The sequence below is a fragment of the Hakea prostrata genome, chromosome 10 (assembly GCF_041222555.1).
Source record: "Hakea prostrata isolate BN-2017 chromosome 10, UWA_Hpros_2, whole genome shotgun sequence".
NCBI lineage: Eukaryota > Viridiplantae > Streptophyta > Magnoliopsida > Proteales > Proteaceae > Hakea > Hakea prostrata.
The window spans coordinates 2,654,099-2,672,083 of NC_142609.1; the positions used below are offsets into that span (position 1 = coordinate 2,654,099).

At 38.5% G+C, this 17,985-nt stretch overlaps 2 protein-coding genes and 1 pseudogene across 3 annotated transcripts; 2 read left to right on the top strand and 1 right to left on the bottom strand.

Annotated features, from left to right (window-relative positions):
- The first annotated feature begins 1,275 nt into the window (after positions 1 to 1,275).
- On the top strand, positions 1,276 to 5,245 carry LOC149001455 (myb family transcription factor RLI1-like). Its single transcript, XM_089137528.1, has 7 exons — positions 1,276 to 2,821; positions 2,966 to 3,182; positions 3,260 to 3,336; positions 3,448 to 3,487; positions 4,670 to 4,724; positions 4,874 to 4,943; positions 5,042 to 5,245. The coding sequence occupies exons 1-7, from the start codon at positions 2,213 to 2,215 to the stop codon at positions 5,243 to 5,245; spliced, it is 1,272 nt and encodes a 423-aa protein (XP_088993654.1). The 5' UTR covers positions 1,276 to 2,212.
- A 2,798-nt stretch (positions 5,246 to 8,043) lies between these two features.
- On the top strand, positions 8,044 to 10,453 carry LOC149001456 (myb family transcription factor RLI1-like; annotated as a pseudogene). The gene is made up of 7 exons (XR_016170378.1): positions 8,044 to 8,649; positions 8,795 to 9,011; positions 9,089 to 9,165; positions 9,278 to 9,317; positions 9,878 to 9,932; positions 10,082 to 10,151; positions 10,250 to 10,453. The product of XR_016170378.1 is annotated as a myb family transcription factor RLI1-like (transcript).
- Positions 10,454 to 11,068: 615 nt separating this feature from the next.
- On the bottom strand, positions 11,069 to 17,431 carry DPMS1 (Nucleotide-diphospho-sugar transferases superfamily protein). Its single transcript, XM_089138371.1, has 8 exons — positions 17,267 to 17,431; positions 16,019 to 16,118; positions 15,881 to 15,914; positions 15,722 to 15,798; positions 15,433 to 15,458; positions 15,002 to 15,166; positions 14,816 to 14,930; positions 11,069 to 12,151 (listed from the first exon to the last, which is right to left on the bottom strand). Exons 1-8 carry the CDS (start codon positions 17,386 to 17,388, stop codon positions 12,047 to 12,049), a joined length of 744 nt encoding a protein of 247 aa, XP_088994497.1. The 5' UTR covers positions 17,389 to 17,431; the 3' UTR covers positions 11,069 to 12,046.
- Positions 17,432 to 17,985: the final 554 nt, after the last annotated feature.

The following is a 17,985-nucleotide window of genomic DNA, read 5'->3' on the forward strand; positions in this document are numbered from 1 at the left end:
TTGGTACTGTTGTTGACAAATCTGACCCTGCCAATGAATCAAGGCTAGGGCTTGATTTGTCCAAGATCAAACCTGTTCAAAAGAGTGCACCATCAAAGTGGTCAATCATTGGGATTGGTGAGCATCTCTAAAGCTCAAGTCAGATTAGGATACAACATTACCTCTCGACTCGGGCTTTAATTTGAGTCATAAGTTTGGCAGATCGGAGGTAATAGTAAGAGCAATACAGAGTGTACTCGTTGATCAACATTTAAGTGGGGACCATAATACCGGATGATCTTGCATTTAATTCGTCATCCTTGTCAACTCCTAATTTCCATGTGGGTGATCAGATCGGACTAGATTTGATTGGAGCAGACTTGATATGAATGAGCCTCAACGGGTTAAACTTCAAGATCTTTTGGGTTGAACCCCCTGGTCTGAGAATCAGTTCATGATCTAGTGAGTGGATAGGTGATCAGCCATTCTTGGTATATCAGTTGCGATTCCATTACTCTTGTAAAGTCAAATTCAGATCCTCTCTACCTGCATAGGTAGTCCCCCCCATCCTCCCATCCACACAGTTGGGCTGACATAGGTTTGCCTGTGTACCATGGGCAGAGGAGTCCAGATCCTCTCCCTTGACGGGGAACACAGAATGCTCTGCGTCTCTTGTTGACCACAGACTACAAGGGGTCCCCCATCGCTTGTCGACCATAGACTACAGGGTGCACAGGGTACAAGTGATGGGTCCCACTTTTTTTAATTTTTTACTTGTAGGCCCCCACGTATTTGTGGCTATCGGTAGAGTACCATTAGGTAGATGATCCACACTCAGGGCAGACCATGTGTGAGCGTGGGAGAAGGGCTAAGCAAACATGGAAAGAAAAAGAGAGATTTTTTTAAAATTTTTTTTATTTGGTAATAGAATAAATAATAATTTAACAGCTAAACACGCATCCTTCTCCAACATTCTGGCCACAGCAGTAGAGCTCAACAGACAGCAAAGGAGAGTGAGGTTCAACTGTTAAGTGCTCAAGATGGAATTTACTTTTGGACTCTTTCGGCGTTTAAATTGACTTGTTTATTCCATTTTTATCAAACCCATATCAGGAATCGCTCGTTTACCATCGATTTCCAAAGGTAATCATATTTGATTCTTCTCAGACCTTCAGATAGCATCTGTGACTATTCATATACTATTAGAATAACTATTATACTTTTCTTATCATCAAATGGTCGCTTAAAGATTCTTAAAGACCAAACTCGGTTTCTTTGAGTTCAATATGTCAACAGTGAAAAAACAAAAAGCACCAGATAGAATTCATACTAGATTTTCTCTCTCTGGCTTCTACTGTCTTGGTTGCAGCAGTTTACCAACTTCTGTTTTGGGTTTTGCATTAATCAAATTATTCTGTGATCTTTTTGATCATTATTGTTTGCATATTCTGATTTATAAAACATTCAATTTTGGGGAAGTGAAGGTGCCCAGAGGCCATGATTTTTTCTTTTCTATTGGAAACGAACAAAATGCGTGTCTCCTATACCCTCCTCACAATGTATGTGTGTTTTCATGAAGTTACATCTCTTTCCATGTCAGGAATAATTATAGGCTAATCTGGGTTTGTGAATTTATGCCAATTCCAGTATCTCACACATTAAACTATTAAGCTTCTGATACCCAGATCAGAAAATTCCAGATTTTGTGAAAAGACTCTTAAGGAATTGCTTCAGTTCTGGATTTTAGAACTGACCTCCTTGAAGTTAGGATTCAACGTTTCAGACTCAATATTCCAATTCTATTCATAGACTGAATAGATATTTGTTGGTTTAATTACGTAATTTCTTAATTTTATTATCATTTTTGACATATTTTGGGCCCTGGGTATATCAAGATTTTGTTCTTCTCTATCCATCTTAGGAATATTATGAAGGTTGATGGGGGGTTATGTATTCGGATAATATCTTATCTTAGAAGTCTTGTAGAATATAAGAAGAGTAAATTTCTCCAATAAAGCCTTTGAATTCAAAGTATTGTGTTTATCTCCCATTCTGCTTCATTCTCTTTTCTGATTTTACGGAATTCAATCAAAACCAAGCAAACTTTCTTTTGTGCTGCTATCCTTAAGATAGAACACAGTAATAGATCAGTTCCAGGTACTAGGGAAGTATCCTGTCCAGTGTTCAGTAGTTTTCTTGTTTCAGAGGTACCCAAAATTCTGATTTCCTGTAAATGAACACTCATAAGATTGAGTTCCAAGAGCCACATAATAGATGGTTGAGAGATTATTCTTTTGAGCTATCTGATTGCTCTGTTGGAAGTTCTGGTTCTCAACAGCAGGCTTGGAATATGGGAGCTTGTTTTCGATCTCCATCATTGTTTATAGGAGGAGGACCTCTACTGGCAAACCACAGGACTGCTTATCCTGCTGGTTCAATTTCATGTCATTCTGGATCAACAACTTCTGCAGCAGAAGACTGCATAGAGTCTCCACAGTGCCAGTATCTAGTTGACACACTCTTGTGGAGCCCCCAGCTTCACAAGAACTATGATGTAGCAATCCCATCATTACAGCCTTATGAGGATCCCCTCTCTATTATCTCAGTAAAGCATGATGATATTGGCCTTCAATCAAGGGATACCTTGCAATCTGTCATGGCACTCCCATCATCACATAGCAATCAGAAATCTCTATTTTTTGATTACTCCAATAGTATCTGCTCAAGAAATTTGCCAGGGAATGACCATATGCCTCTTCTGCAAAATAAGTTGGCAAGTGAGGAAGCCACCTTGGATGTTAGGCCCCTCTCAGTCCCTATTCAAAGAAATCAGAATTCTAGAGTTAGTTCTTTGCTTTCCCTTCTCTCCTAGTCTTCAACATAATATAAATTCTTTTTCTCAGTCAGAGAAGACTTGTGGTTTTAATTGTATGCAAAATATAGAGAGGAATTAGCTGGATTTGATTTGCGCTTTCCATTTTTACAGGTTGGTTGTAATCCATTCTCCCCTTCTCTAGCACAGCCGAGCTTCCATCTTCAGCAAGACAGGAAACCTCCAAGACCTACTGCAGGTGGGTTTTCTTATACTTCTGGCAGTCCTGTTTCTTCTGGTGCAGCATCGTCTGGTAAAACACGGATTAGATGGACTCCAAATCTTCATGAGCGGTTTGTTGAATCTGTGAATCGTCTTGGAGGTGCAGACAGTAAGTGATATGTTAAAAAAATGTTTTCAATTCAATGAAGGAGCTACCAATGATATAATATATGTTCTTGAGTGCAGAGGCAACTCCAAAGGGAATCCTGAGGTTGATGGATTCTGAAGGATTGACCATATTTCATGTGAAAAGCCATTTGCAGGTTGGTTTTCTCCTCCCCTCCTTTTTTGCGAAGTACACAAGATTGGGTATTTTAACTTGATTACGATTGAGCTTATGTGGACATGAGTGAACCTCTTATTTTTCCTTACAGAAATATCGAACTGCCAAATACATGTCAGAATCTGCAGAAGGTATATCTATTATGATTTGCCCATCTCTTGCTACTGAAAGGATTTCATTTTATTAGATTTTTGTGCATATTAGACGATGGAAATGCTATACGCATCAGTTTTTGTTCTGTAGATGCTAATGGTGATTAGGCAATTTTGAGTTTTCTAATAGGAGCATGGACCAGCTTCTCCCTACAGCATGACATAAGATAATTTGCTCTGATATTCTCAGGCTTTTATAATGGACCATTCGAAAATCAGACTGGATTTAATTTTGGGTTTATTTACACTTGCTGGTTTGCCTCCCCCCTTTCTGCAGCTCTGGACTTAGGGTTCCAAATTGGTGTCAATTTATTGCTATATGAATCCTTGCTCTCTCTATTGCATAATGAGCCTGCGAATTAGGGAGGGCTTTGGCACTGCAGTAAGGTTGCTCCATTGTGAACCAGTGGCTGCATATTCGAGTTGAGAAACAGCTTCCCCATGAAGTGAGGTAACAGTGTGTATGTTATGACCTTCCCCAGACCCCCTCAGTAGTGGGAGTGTTGTGCATTGGGTACACTTTTTTATATTAGTGGACTACATGAATGTAGTTTATCAGGTCTTCTGACTGTTCTCTGTATCTAATAATTCTAATTGGGTTTTTGCAGAAGTTGGTAGGTAATGGTTTCGTGTCTATGTTACATTGTTTTCCTATTCTTCAGCCAAAATTTGTTACTTCCTTTGAAAATGCCTAGGATGGGCTGGTGAACCTCTGAAATTTTTTGGCCAGCCTAAAGCATCAGGTCCTCATGTAACTGTAATGACAGCTTAGCCATGAGTCTATTTTCATGTTCTTGCATACATGTAAGATCTCATTTTGTTCTGGATTGCTAAAGATGATTAGATTCAGGAACTGAATTCTTGCTGTCAATAGCCATTAATGTCTTGATGTTTAAAGCTGGAAGAGGCGAGAGTGCTAAAAAATAATTCACACCGATTAGTCAATGAATCATTTTTCTTTCTTTGGGTTCCACTTAGAGAAACTAATTTGCTGACCCTGAAATTAGTGTTAAGACATGCAGTCTTGTGGAATCCTTGAACATTTTACTTGTTTCTTATGCTAATTAGAACTCTGTATACATTTCAATAACAAACCTCAGTATCGTAAATGTGAGTCCTTCTATGGATATCAATTGGTCTCTGTTTCTGTTGCTATTGCAGGAAAATTGGACCGGAAAACATGTTTGAACAACACAGGACATATTGATACAGAAACGTAAGTTTCTGATGATGTGAAGTCTATTACATTTCTTATTCACAAGCATGCATATTGGATGTTTCAAACATTTTAGTTTCTCACTTAAGAAATTCACTAATCTGTGCACAGTAGCTAAGCTTACTATAACTTTATCACCTGTCTCATAGTTGCATACAGATCACAGAAGCATTGCAACAACAACTAGACGTACAGAGGCATCTCCATGAACAATTAGAGGTATGTTCATGCTTACATGGCTGTTCTTTCTTCTTCTGTCCTAGGAAATATTTCATCAAGAGACCATAATATCTGTTCATCTACATCATTGCTGTCAGATTCAGAGAAATTTACAAATGCAGATTGAAGAACAAGGGAGGCAACTCAAACTGATGTTTGAAGAGCAGCAGAAAGCAAAGAACAGCCTTTTTCAGACACACAGCCTGAATAATTTGTTCCCTGAAAAGTTAAATTGTGATGTTCAGGTTCCTAATATAGGAGAACAATATGAGAGTACTTATTTCCCCTCTGAAATAAGTTAATTAGCTCTGGTGTTGCATTCTTAGATCTTAAAGCTTTGAAAATTAAGAGAAGAGCTAGGAATAGTTAATTTAAGTATCAATCAAAGCTCTGTAACAAAGCTGACTCAATCCCAACCCTGAATGTAACTCATAGCACACAGGTTCACTTGGTGATCTTGCTTCTACCAAATGTTTCTGGGTGAGGTATGCAATATTAGAATGGAAATTTTGTCTTCATTACTTGGCAAGAAAAAGAATAAAACTTGGCATGAAACCTTCCTCTATTCGTTGCGAAAATTCATTATAATATTTGAAACCCAGTTCTTTTTCGATCTATGGAAAAAAAAGTTGCTAAATATTTTGCTTCAACAATATTATTATAGTGATCTGAAAGAGTTGGAGAGAATTATAGAATCCTGAGAAACCCCTTTTACGTATGGGTTTTGGTGAACTAATTTTGAGAAGTTAAATTTCTCAACTTGAAACACAAACCTTCGATGGCTTCCCAAGTCGTTTCAATTCGTTCTAGTTCTCACCTTTCTTTCTGACTTCAGCCCCAGCGATTCACAGCACCTCGGCGTAAATAGTACTTTGCTTCTTCTATTCAGGGAAGAGGGGATAAGATCGTACAGAAGCAACTGGATGTAAGAAAGTGTTTCAGTTTATTTTTACAACTGAACGTAGAACTCATCAAGAGGAATCAAAACCCCATGAAATCCATACTAACCAAGCCATAATATTGAGGAGAAAGCTCTCTCTTAGATTATAAAACAATCACCAAATGACCCAATGTAATGAACCAACACAAATACCAAATAAATACATCACCAGGAATTAGAAGGCATCAATTCAAGAAGGCTGAACCAGAAATGAAGAATAACCCATATGTTAATTACAGAGAAATAGCAAGGGTCAAACTATGGATTAATCTATAATTGCAAGAGTGGTTTTATCAATCAAGCAACCTTGCGTTGGCATATTGCATGTCTTGATGCCCGAACTCACTGAGTTCTATCAAAGTTGCATACTTACTAGCACCATCGGGTTCATCTTCGGAGACTCTAAAGACTCCAATTAGGGTTTGCAAAATAGGGGTTTAGAGTCAGGTAGAACCGTAGAACTAGCAACTCTATCATGTAGATTTATAAAGGAACAAACCTTTTAAATGTAAATAACAAAGTACATATTTACACATATACCTGCTTTTCTGATTTCCACCATTCTGATATAATAATGATATTATGATGCAAATCTAAGGGTAGAAAGAATATGAGGTATTTAGTCATAAAAAGTTCAGGTGTGATTCCATTACTCTTGGGAATTAACCCTAAGTAAACATGGAAATGAAAAGAGATTTTTTTTCTTCCTTTTTTCCATGGGAGAGACGTCACAAATCAACACTCCCTGTGGTATATGTAATAGTCCTCGTGCCCTAACAAAACTACGAATTCCTAAAAGAGAAATTTGTATAATTTGGTAAGAAATAAAAAAGTAACTGAACAATTTTTTCCCTCCCCCGATTTAAACATCCTTCTCCAACATTCCGGCCACTAATAGTTGGGAAAAAGAAGTTGATTGAAAGGGCTCAACAGACAGCAAGGTAGAGTGAGCTTTTAACTGTTTGGTGCCAAAGATAGGAATTTACTTTTGGACTCTTTCGGCTTCTAAATGGACATTTTTATTCTATTTTGATCAAACTCATATAAGGAATGGCTCACTTACCATCGAATTTCAAAGGTAATCATATTTGATTATTCTCAGGCCTTCACCGAAAATGACGTCTGTGACTGTTCATGTACTATTAGAATAACTGTTATACTTTTCTTATCATCAAAATGGTCGCTTAAAACGATTCTTGAAGACCAAACTTGGTTTCTTTTGATTGAGTTCAACATGTCAACAGTGAAAAAACAAAAAGTACCAGATAGAATCCATAGTGGGTTTTCTCTGTCCGGTTTCTAGCTTCTGTTTTTTGGTTTTGCATTGATCAAACTATTCTTTGATCTGTTTTTATCATTATTGTTTGCATATTCTGATTTGTAAGCAATCAATTTTAGGGAAGTGAAGGAAGCCAAGATCTTTTCTTTCCTATTGGAAATGAGCAAAATTTGTGTCTTTTACCCTCCTCACAATGTATGTGTCTTCATGAAGTTACATCTCTTTCCATGTCAGGAATAATTAAAGGCTGTTCTGGGTTTGTGAATTTATGCCAGTTCCAGTATCTCACACATTAAACTATTAAGCTTTTGATACCCAGAGCAGAAAATTCCAGATTATGTGAAAAGACTCCTAAGGAATTGCTTCAGTTCTGGATTTTAGAACCAACATTCTTTTTGAAGTTTGATTCAACGTCTCAGACTCAATATTCCAATTTTATTCGTAGAATGAACAGATATTTGTTTGTTTGATTACGTAATTAGTTAATTTTGTTCTGATGGAACTTTATCATTTTTGACATATATTTTGGGCCCTGGGTATATCAAGATTTTGTTTCATCTCTATCCATCTTAGGAATAATATAGAAGGTTGATCCGGGGGTTATGTATTTGAATAATATCTTATGTCAGAAGTCTTGTAGAATATGAGAAGAATAAAATGTTTATCTCCCTTTCTGCTTCACTGTCTTTTCTGATTTTACAGGAGTTTTTTCTGTGGTCCTCATCCGAGGGAATTCAACCAAAACCAAACATTCTTTTAGTGCTGCTGTCGGTTAAGATAGAACAAAGTTAAAGATCAGTTCCAGGTACTAGTGAAGTATCCTGTCCAGTGTTCTGTAGATTTCCCATTTCAGAGGTACCCAAAATTCTGGTTTCCTGTAAATGAACACTCATATGATTGAGTCCCAAGAACCAAACAATGGATGGTTGGGAGATTACCCATTTTTGTTAGCTGATTGCTCTGCTGGAAGTTTTGGTTCTCTACAGAAGTCTTGGAATGTCGGAGCTTGTTTTCGATCTCCATCATTGGCTATAGAAGGACCTGTACTGGCAAACCACAGGAGAGCTAATCCTGCTGTAACAATTTCCAGTCATTTCGGATCAACAACTTCTGCAGCAGAAGACTTCATAGAGTTTCCACAGTGCCAGTGCCAAGTTGACACACTCTTGTGGAGCCCCCAGCTTCACAAGAATTATGATCTAGCAATCCCATCATTACAGCCTTATGAGGATCCCCTCTCTGTTATCTCAAGTAAGCATGGTGATATTGGCCTTCAATCAAAGGATACCTTGCAATCTGTCATGGCACTCCCATCATTGCATAGCAATCAGAAATCTCTATTTTTTGATGACTCCAATGGTATCTGCTCAAGAAATTTGCCAGGGAATGACCATATCCCTCTTCTGCAAAATAAGTTGGCAAGTGAGGAAGCCACCTTGGATATTAGGCCCCTCTCAGTCCCTATTCAAAGAAGTCAGAATTCTAGAGTAAGTTCTTTGCTTTCCCTTCTCTCCTAGTCTCCAACATGATATAAATTCTCTTTTCCCAGTCAGAGAAGACTTGTGGCTTTAATTACATGCGAAATATAGAGAAGAACTAACTGGATTTGATTTGTGCTTTCCATTTTTACAGGTTGGTTGTAATCCATTCTTCCCTTCTCTAGCACAGCCGAGCTTCCATCTTCAGCAAGACAGGCAATCTCCAAGACCTGCTTCAGGGGGGTTTTCTTATACTGCTGGCAGTCAGGTTTTTTCTGGTGCAGCATCGTCTAGTAAACCGCGGATTAGATGGAATCCAGATCTTCATGAGCGGTTTGTTGAATCTGTGAATCGTCTTGGAGGTGCAGAGAGTAAGTGATACGTTAACAAAATGTTTTTAAGTCAATGAAGGAGCTACCAATGATATAATATATGTTCTTGAGTGCAGAGGCAACTCCAAAGGGAATCCTGAGGTTGATGAACTCTGAAGGATTGACTATATTCCATGTGAAAAGCCATTTGCAGGTTGGTTTTCTCCTCCCCTCCATTTTTAAGCAAAGTACACAAGATTGGATATTTAACTTGATTATGATTGAGTTTATGAGGACATGAGTGAATATTTTATTTTGCCTGACAGAAATATCGAACTGCCAAGTGCATGTCGGAATCTGCAGAAGGTATATCTATAATGATTTGCTTATCTCTTGCTACTGAAAGGATTTGATTTTATTAGATTTGCTAACATTTATTACTTTCTTTGAAAATGCTGAGAATGGGCATGGGCTGGTGAACCTCTAAGATTTTGGCCAGCCTAAAGCATCTGGTTCTCTCATATAGCTCTAATGAGAGCTCAGCAGTGAGTCTATTTTCATGTTCTTACACACATGTGAGATCTCCTTTCGTTCTGGATCGCCGAAGATGATTAGATTCAGGAATTGAGTTGTGACTGTCAATAGCCAATTATATGTCTTTGATGTTGAAAGCTGGAAGAGGCATAAGTGCTAAAAAGTTATTCACACCAATTAGGCAATGAATCATTTGTCTTTCTTTTGGTTCCACTTAGAGAAACTAATTTGCTGATGCTGAAGTTAAGACATGCAGCATTGTGATATCCTCAAACATTTTACTTGCTTCTTGTGTCAGTTAGACCTCTGTATTTCAAGTAACAAACCTGAGTATGGAAGTTTGAATCCCTTCTATTGCTATCATTCAGGATCTGTTTCTGTTTTTATTGCAGGAAAATTGGACCGGAAAACATGTTCAAACAACAGAGCTCAAATTGATACAAAAACGTAAGTTTCATATGGAGTTAAGTCTATTACATATTAGTCAATAAGCATGCACATTGGATGTCTCAAGGCAAATATTTTTCTCAGTTAAGAAATTCACTAATCTCTGCACACCTACCTAAGCTTACTATAACTTATCACCTTTCTCATAGTTGCATACAGATCACAGAAGCATTGCGGCAACAACTAGACGTACAGAGGCATCTTCATGAACAATTAGAGGTGTGTTCATGCTTACATGGCTGTTCTTTCTTCTTCTTTCTTGGGACATATTTCATCAAGAGACCATAATATTTGTTTATCCACGTCATTGCTGTCAGATTCTGAGAAATTTACAAATGCGGACTGAAGAACAAGGGAGGCAACTCAAACTGATGTTTCAAGAGCAGCAGAAAACATAGAAGAACCTTTTTCAGACACAGATCCTGAATAATTTGTTCCCTGAAAAGTTAAATTGTGATATGCAGGTTCCTGGTATGGGAGAACAATATGAGAGTACTTATTTCCCCTCTGAAATAAGTTAATTAGCTTTGGTTTTGCATTCTTAGATCTCTGACTTTGAAACAGAAGCTAGGAATAGTTAATTAAAATATCAATCAGAGCTCTGTAGCGAAGCTGACTCAGTCTCAACCTTGAATGTAACTCATTGCACACAGCTTGACTTGGTGATCTTGCTTCCACCAAATGTTCCTGGGTGAGGTATTCAGGTTTTCATCCTCTTCTTGTGAGGCAAGTGAATTTAAATCAATACTAAAATGGGAAAATTTGTACTCATCACTTGGCATGTGTAGCCAACTCCAATCTGTGAAATCATTAAGACTTTGTACACCAGAACTAAAATTCTATTCAGTCTCTGTAACTAAGGAAGAGTTGAATCAAACTCAAGTTGCTGAAACAGAATAAAGGGCGAGTATTAAGGTAAAAGAATATCAATGGCCCCATCCTTCATGGCAAGGATGTTGCCATCTTCCAGCAGCATCCATCTGTTAAACTATTTGCTAGCTTCAACCATTGAAGTCCAACCTTCTGAATCCAAATAACCATGAAGAGTGCAACCTGCAGGAAACCCAGGTGGGTTCTCCATCACGGTTGACAGGTCCGTGCTTCGAGTTGGAAGCCCACACCTTAATGTGTTTCATCTGGTTGAGAGCAAGTCTCATGTTTTGTTGTAGGGGGAACAGTTCCATTTCACAGTTCTTCGACCAATTGTTAGTAGATAAAGATATACACAGGCACTTCATTTCCAGGATTAACACAGGAAGAAAGGATCATTCTTAGAAGATCTGATATTATAAAGGGGTGATTGTATTGCTGCTTCCAACAGTTCGGCTGGTAAGGTTTCCAATAGTTTCAAGAAATCTGAAAGTCGTATGAATTTTAAAACCTGACATAACTATTTAGAAAACGTGAATTCTGGATAGGGGCAGTGAACTCTAGAGGAAGCTCAACAAAGATGAGTCAAGGTCTTGGGTTGTAGAAATGCATTTTTGCATGACCTTAATCTTTTCAGAGGAAATAAAATGAGCCAAGCCTTGCATGAGAACCATGGAGGAAAATGCTGCTCATCTAGAGCCATATGCAGCAAAACTTTCTGACATTGCTGAAAATATGAGAACTTGTGTTCTCCTTCGACTTGCAAGTCACTGTAGCTTGGAGACCTATTACTCCCTGTGTATCTCATCATTGCTTATCTCCCATTTTGGCATAAAACCACAGGCAAACACTCCCAATGCTTTAATCATCACATATTAATAAAAAGACTCTTAACATAAATCTAAATCTGTAGACAGCCACAGAGCACACATTGTATAGGCAGAAAACTAGCAATGGTTTTGGCTCATATACAAAATTGTGAAAAGATAACCAACTCATGCAGTTCAAAAAACTAGAAATGTACAATTCAATGGACTATTGATTTTTGTTAAACAGTTTCAGACACCAGCTCAGTGCCTGGGGGGAGTGGATCTAAAAGTTCTGCTGCATAACACTAACTGCAAAACTGGAATCCGAGTATCATCCCTTCCTCTTGTCAAAAGCCTCTGGAACAAGAGTTAGAAGTGGTTATTCTGCACAGAGGAATACAATCTACAACCGGATCATCATCTCCAACCCAAATTTTAGGTAGTGAACAGAAGATAGACAAGGCCTTTTAGATATTCAACAATTTCAGACCCTCCGAGCTTTGAACTGCCAAAAATCCTGTCGACAAAGGTTATGGGTACCTATTTAACAAAGAAAAGTCCGATCATTAATTATAAACAAGGATCAAAGGCTTGAGCATCTATTAGGTGAGTAATGAAAAGATCAAAAGGCAACTAAATTGGCATATAAAAACAAACAGGAACCTAATAATACATCTGATAACATGACCTCCTTGAGATTCGGTGATTTATTGAAAAAAGCAGGCTTGCAACTTGTAATTATACCTCATCTCCAGACAGGGTAAAAAGTGGAGCATCAACGTTTCTTAATTTTAAGTGCGATCTGAAAAAGCAACCTTGCAACTTGTAATAATGCCTCATCTGAATATTCTGGGTAAATGATAATTTGGGATAAGAAAGTTCCTTTTGTATACTGAATATTGAACCGTCTAGTTGAAGTAAAGCTGACTTGGCTTATCAGAATGATTTGAGGGGAATCAACTGAAATTAGAAAAGCTTCTTAGACACCCAAAATATTAGCCATGTCATGGTTCCAAGAGAACTATCACTGTCAATGTTAACTCCTATGCCTTATAAAAATCGCAGGTTTTCCTTTTTGAATGGACTTAAATGCCTGATATTTCCATTTTGCAGAGATTTCTATCACTCCGTTATACATGGAGTATATCTACTCAAAGTCACTTACCCAAAACCTCCATTAAAAAAATCCCCACTTAAAGCAAACTTTCACCTCCTTTTCTCCCTTGATCTTCAAAACTCCAAATTAACCCTGGTCGCTTCCCTCCCTTTCCTCTCTGGCAGTCCACCTCTGCTCTCTGCATCTTCCCCACTCTTCCCCATCCCTGTTCCACCCTTCCAGCCTCCACTGCCCAGTACACCTCCTTCACTCCCCCACCAGTCCTTGCACCACCTCCCCCCCCCCCCCCAGAGTTCACCACCATGGAGCGAGATCTTGGTTTTTTGAGATCTTGTGACAAGACCTTTGGTGAGACCCTCGAATTGAAATAACTAGACCCAAATGTTGGTCAAGTCGAGATCTCGGTCCGCCCAACATGTTTAAGTTACCTTTCTCGAGGAAGACAAGTCAAGATCTCAACTTGACTCGCCTCCCAACTCGCCGACAACTTCCTAAGTTCATTTTTTGCCTCCTCTCATCGACAGCTTCCCTAAGCCACAACAGCTATTCATGGGCCCAAGCCCAAATTGCAAAGGAAATTATGTTCATTCCTGCAGCATGTCGATTTCAAACTTAAGTTGAGTTAAACTCATACTTAAGATTCTTTTCTTACAAATCTAAGGCCACCAATGTGTTCAAAAGGCCTAAAATAGGTACCAACTCTGAACCCAACCTGACCCTTAAACCCACCCCCCCACCCCCGAGATGGCTCACAAGTTCACTTGAGTTGGCCAGGAAAAATACCAGATCTCGAGTCATATCTCGCTTTTTCTCAAGGGTGAGATTGCCCTCAAGAGTGAGATCTGGTACCATGTTCACCACTCCATCACCACAACTACATGCCCTCCCCCCAAACCCAACGCCAATGTCCCCACTATGTCACTTCCATGGAGATGCTGGTTTAACACTTCTAGCTGTGTGTAATTATCGCAAGTGTCCAATGAATACCAAAAGGAACAGCGGCAGCAATCCAAGTTTGTAAATTGAGCCATCCTTTGGATCCCCATCTACTGCTTGATTCTATTAGTCTATCAAAATGTAGCCCACCTAGCCGGATCCTTCTCTCTAGTGGACATGCTTGAGAACTGCTTATCAAACAAGAAATTTGTCGGTAATTACTTGGTGAAGTTGGGATGGCAGTTTAGTGCTCACACGGTTTTCAGACCAAGGTCCATCACCCACGGCTTCAGACATAATCATCACCAGGTAAAGCACTTGACGAACAAATGGATCCTGGACACTGGCAACATAATTCCTCATGGAGCTTGGAGATGCTCCCGTCATTGCTTGATGGAGGTTGAGATCAGGCTCAGAATTTCCAACCAATGCAACTTTAACTCCAATTACAGAAGTGTAGACTGGACTATGGCTTCAAGATTTGTATTGAAGACCAAGAAATGGACGCAGAGTAGGAATTGTTTATGCAGTCATGCAGATATCATCTGCGCAGGCTGCAATCCAGATCATACTGCTCAAAGTACATTTCTGAGTTGAACCCCCCCAGCCCCCCCCCCCCCTCTCAAAAAAGAAGAAGTATTTTTTAGCGGTTCAATCTGGATGCTGCCACACAGATATAGGACTGCAGAGTGAAGCAGGACCTAAAACTCCAGACTAGGAAGGTGCAATCCTGGGAGATGACATAGGGAAGGGAGGTGTCACGAGACAGTGGAGGGTAAAGATGGTTATGATGTGATGGACCAGTGTGCATTTCTTGTTGTGGCAGACCTGGAAGAGGTTTTAAGGACAAAGGAACCAGAGGACACGGTCTAAGCGTGTTAAGAGTGGCTAAGCACTTTACAGTTGTACGTGCTACGACAAGAATAAATTTTCATGACATGCTTGAGTCATTACAAAACCATGGGAAACAGAGGTAGTAAGTTTATTATTCTAGGGGAATTAGAAAAATTCTTAGCTTAGTGTGTTGGGAGATTGAGTAACTATAGGATGAATATTAGAGTAAATGGAAGTAATCAGCACTTTTATTTAGTATATGACTAACAAAACCTGAATAAATTTTCATGACATGCTCGAGTCATAACAAACCATACCTCTTCGATATGGTACCCCTTTCTGGAGGCACGGACAATCATTTCCATCTGGAATACGTACCCCTTACTGACGACGGAACTTATGACATCTTCAAGGACTGATCTCCGGTAAAGCCTTTAAAACAATCAAGAATTGTAAGTTTGACACTATAATGTAATTAAGGAATTGTTAGTTCAGTTACATACCGGAAAGATCCCGTCAGATCTGATACACCAGGCCATAAGAATGTTTGAGCAAGTACATTGGCTCCCCTACTGGTAAGTTTGCGCATAAGGTTCCATCCATGCACGCCACCACCTGCAACGTACCTGGTGCCTGTAACTATACTTGCACCAGTCTCCATCTGCTTCCTGAAAATCAAGTGGCAGTGAATTGATTTACACTGTCTAATTTACCAGCCTATACTTTTACTTCATTATGTCTGCTTCAATGTTTATTAAAATTTTTAACTTGTCAATCAAGAAATAAAAAAGAGAAATGTACCCAGATGCCTTTGAAAAGCACAAGAAGAATCTGGATATACATTTCACGACAACCTTCAAAGTACTTCATGGATTTAAAACATGATCTCTATCCGGAGAACCAGAAAAGACGCATTTTCAAGTGAAGTTCTTACCTAATGAAACTTGGCAAGTACTTGGGCTGTCAAAAAAAAAAAATTTAATTATTGAAAGTAACATGATAAAGTGTCAAGCACACAAAAAGTTAATAAGAAGAATGAGAGAGATCACATGGTAGGGATTATCACAAAATGGCCAAATTTTGGCTTAACTATTATCAATACCCATCCCTGCACATTCTCCACGGGGGTCTAGAAGAACAACACCAAACAAGAACCTAACATTTCCTTCTTACCAGAATAGATTACACTTTTCAGAATCTAACTTAGAATAGATAAAACTTACATGGTGGGATAGATCAGCATCCATAATTACAACAAAGTCACCAGATGCATGCTTCAGACCATGGATATAAGCCGTTCCTGTAATTGAATCAAGAGAGTACATTATTGCCTAACTCTAACACAATATTGTTAGTTAGAGCAGAAATGGAAAGGCACAAACCTAAACCAAGTTTCTTTGGTCTCGCTCTTAACAGCTGCATTTGCGAAGCAAAATGATTAGCAATAATTATTGGAAGCCTGAACAAACCAAAGACAGATCAAAGAGAAAGCAAAAAGACGAAATTACTAAAATACCCACAATACGATCCTCCCCATACACTTGCTGCAACTGTTTTACAACTTCTTGAGTACCATCAGGACTCCCATCATCAACAACAATAATTTCAAAATCAACACCCCTGGATGATGCAAACAGAGCCATGATGTCAAATTCATTAAGAAGCACAAAATAGTCTATGGCCTAGGATGCACTCAACATCATTTCTACCTACAAATACACATGCAAGAAATCTCCATCCTTGCCCTCCAAGAAAATAACAAAGAAGTGCAAGCAAGCACATGGAGGTGAAAAAGCACATTTGCAATCCTAATAACTGAATATAAAGAAAACCTCATAACCAGTTCCATGGGTCCAAGATACTGTCTGTTGAATTTGTATCCAAATATGTGATAACCGATAATTTACTTCTTCCTTCCACCCCGAGATACCTCAATATTGTTTTTCTCTGGGAATTGTGATAACAACCGTGAAAAATCAGTGACTGAGTTCTAGCAATGACAGGAGATTCATTGATAACGGAAAACCCAAATAACGCCTAATTATTAAATCCACGATCAGACCCTACCCTAGAAAATCCAGAAAAGCTCAAATCTGACCCATAGAGTTATCAGATTAATCTCCTTCTTCTTTTGTTCTGCATTAAAGAGAAATTTCCCTCTTCTGTTATTCTTTCCGAAGCCTTTAATTCCCTCCTACAGAATAATCGTTTTTGATAAATAGTAATTTTATCAGAGAAATGCCATGGCAAACCATAATTATAATTCAAGATAATCGTCGAAAGGCAGGATTGGAATAGAGATGATATATAATAGAATTTATATGATACTATTCTATTTAATGGGACACCTTGAACTTAAACAGAGAAGAACCGCAGAAGTAATGTGATCAGTTCCAACTAGTCGGAAGGGTTCGGGAAGCTCAATTAATTAAGCATGGGTGCCTTATCTATGGTATTCCTACTGCCAGGCTTTATTCAGTTTGATTGCAACTAAAGCACAAATCTTTTTTATCCACGAAACCTGCAACTCCAAATAGAAAAAACCCAGAATCCGTTTTGGAGGTTTTAGTCATAAAAAGAAAAAAAAACAATCGGAATCAAATATAATGAGAAACCAATCAAACTCTTTGTGGAGGATTCAGAAAGTTCAAATCCATCTTAACCACAAGATCATCAACAAATGGAACTGACTCCTAACTCAGAATTGGCGATCGCGAAATAGATCGATTAAAAGTAGAAAGAATAAAGAGAAACGGGATTGAAGGAACCTGAGATGTTTGAAGACTAGATAGACGATGAGGGCGATGTTGAGACGTTCGTTGTAGGTAGGGATTATGATACTGTACTTATAATTGTTGATCTTCTCCTCTTCTTTAAGCTGCTCCGCCATTGTTCTTCCCTTCTCCGATGCCGTTGTGCAGCTGCAGCACAGGAATAAGAGAAACTAAAAATGGAGAACCCGATTCCGACTCGGTCTTAATACTGGTTTCGACTCGAACCCAATTTGCAGGTTATCAATGAAACCGGTTTTGTTTTTCCGGTTTGGTCCAGGAAATAATATGTATACTCAAATCAATAATAGCAACTTGGGGGCAAAGGGGTAGCAACTTGGGGGGAAAGGTGTGGTAAGGACGGAAGTAGGGGTACGTAAACGGATCGGATAGTGGTAATATGATATCCACATTCTGTTATATTGGACGAATTCAAATAATATTCTATCGGTTTTCAGATTAATACAATTTTTTGACTACCCAGTTGACGTCTTTACCCTTTTATTTGTGAGGGTTAGGTTTGAAATTTTAGAATTTAATAACTTTGGTATTTTTTTTAGTAGAGAATCTAACAAAATAGTCACGTATCTCAAGTAAAAAGTCTATAAAAATAATAAAACAAATTCAAATAAGTAACTTAATCAAATAATTTTATTGGATTGATAATAACTGGTAAAAAATGGATATATCAAAGTTACCCCTAAAAGGATGCGGAT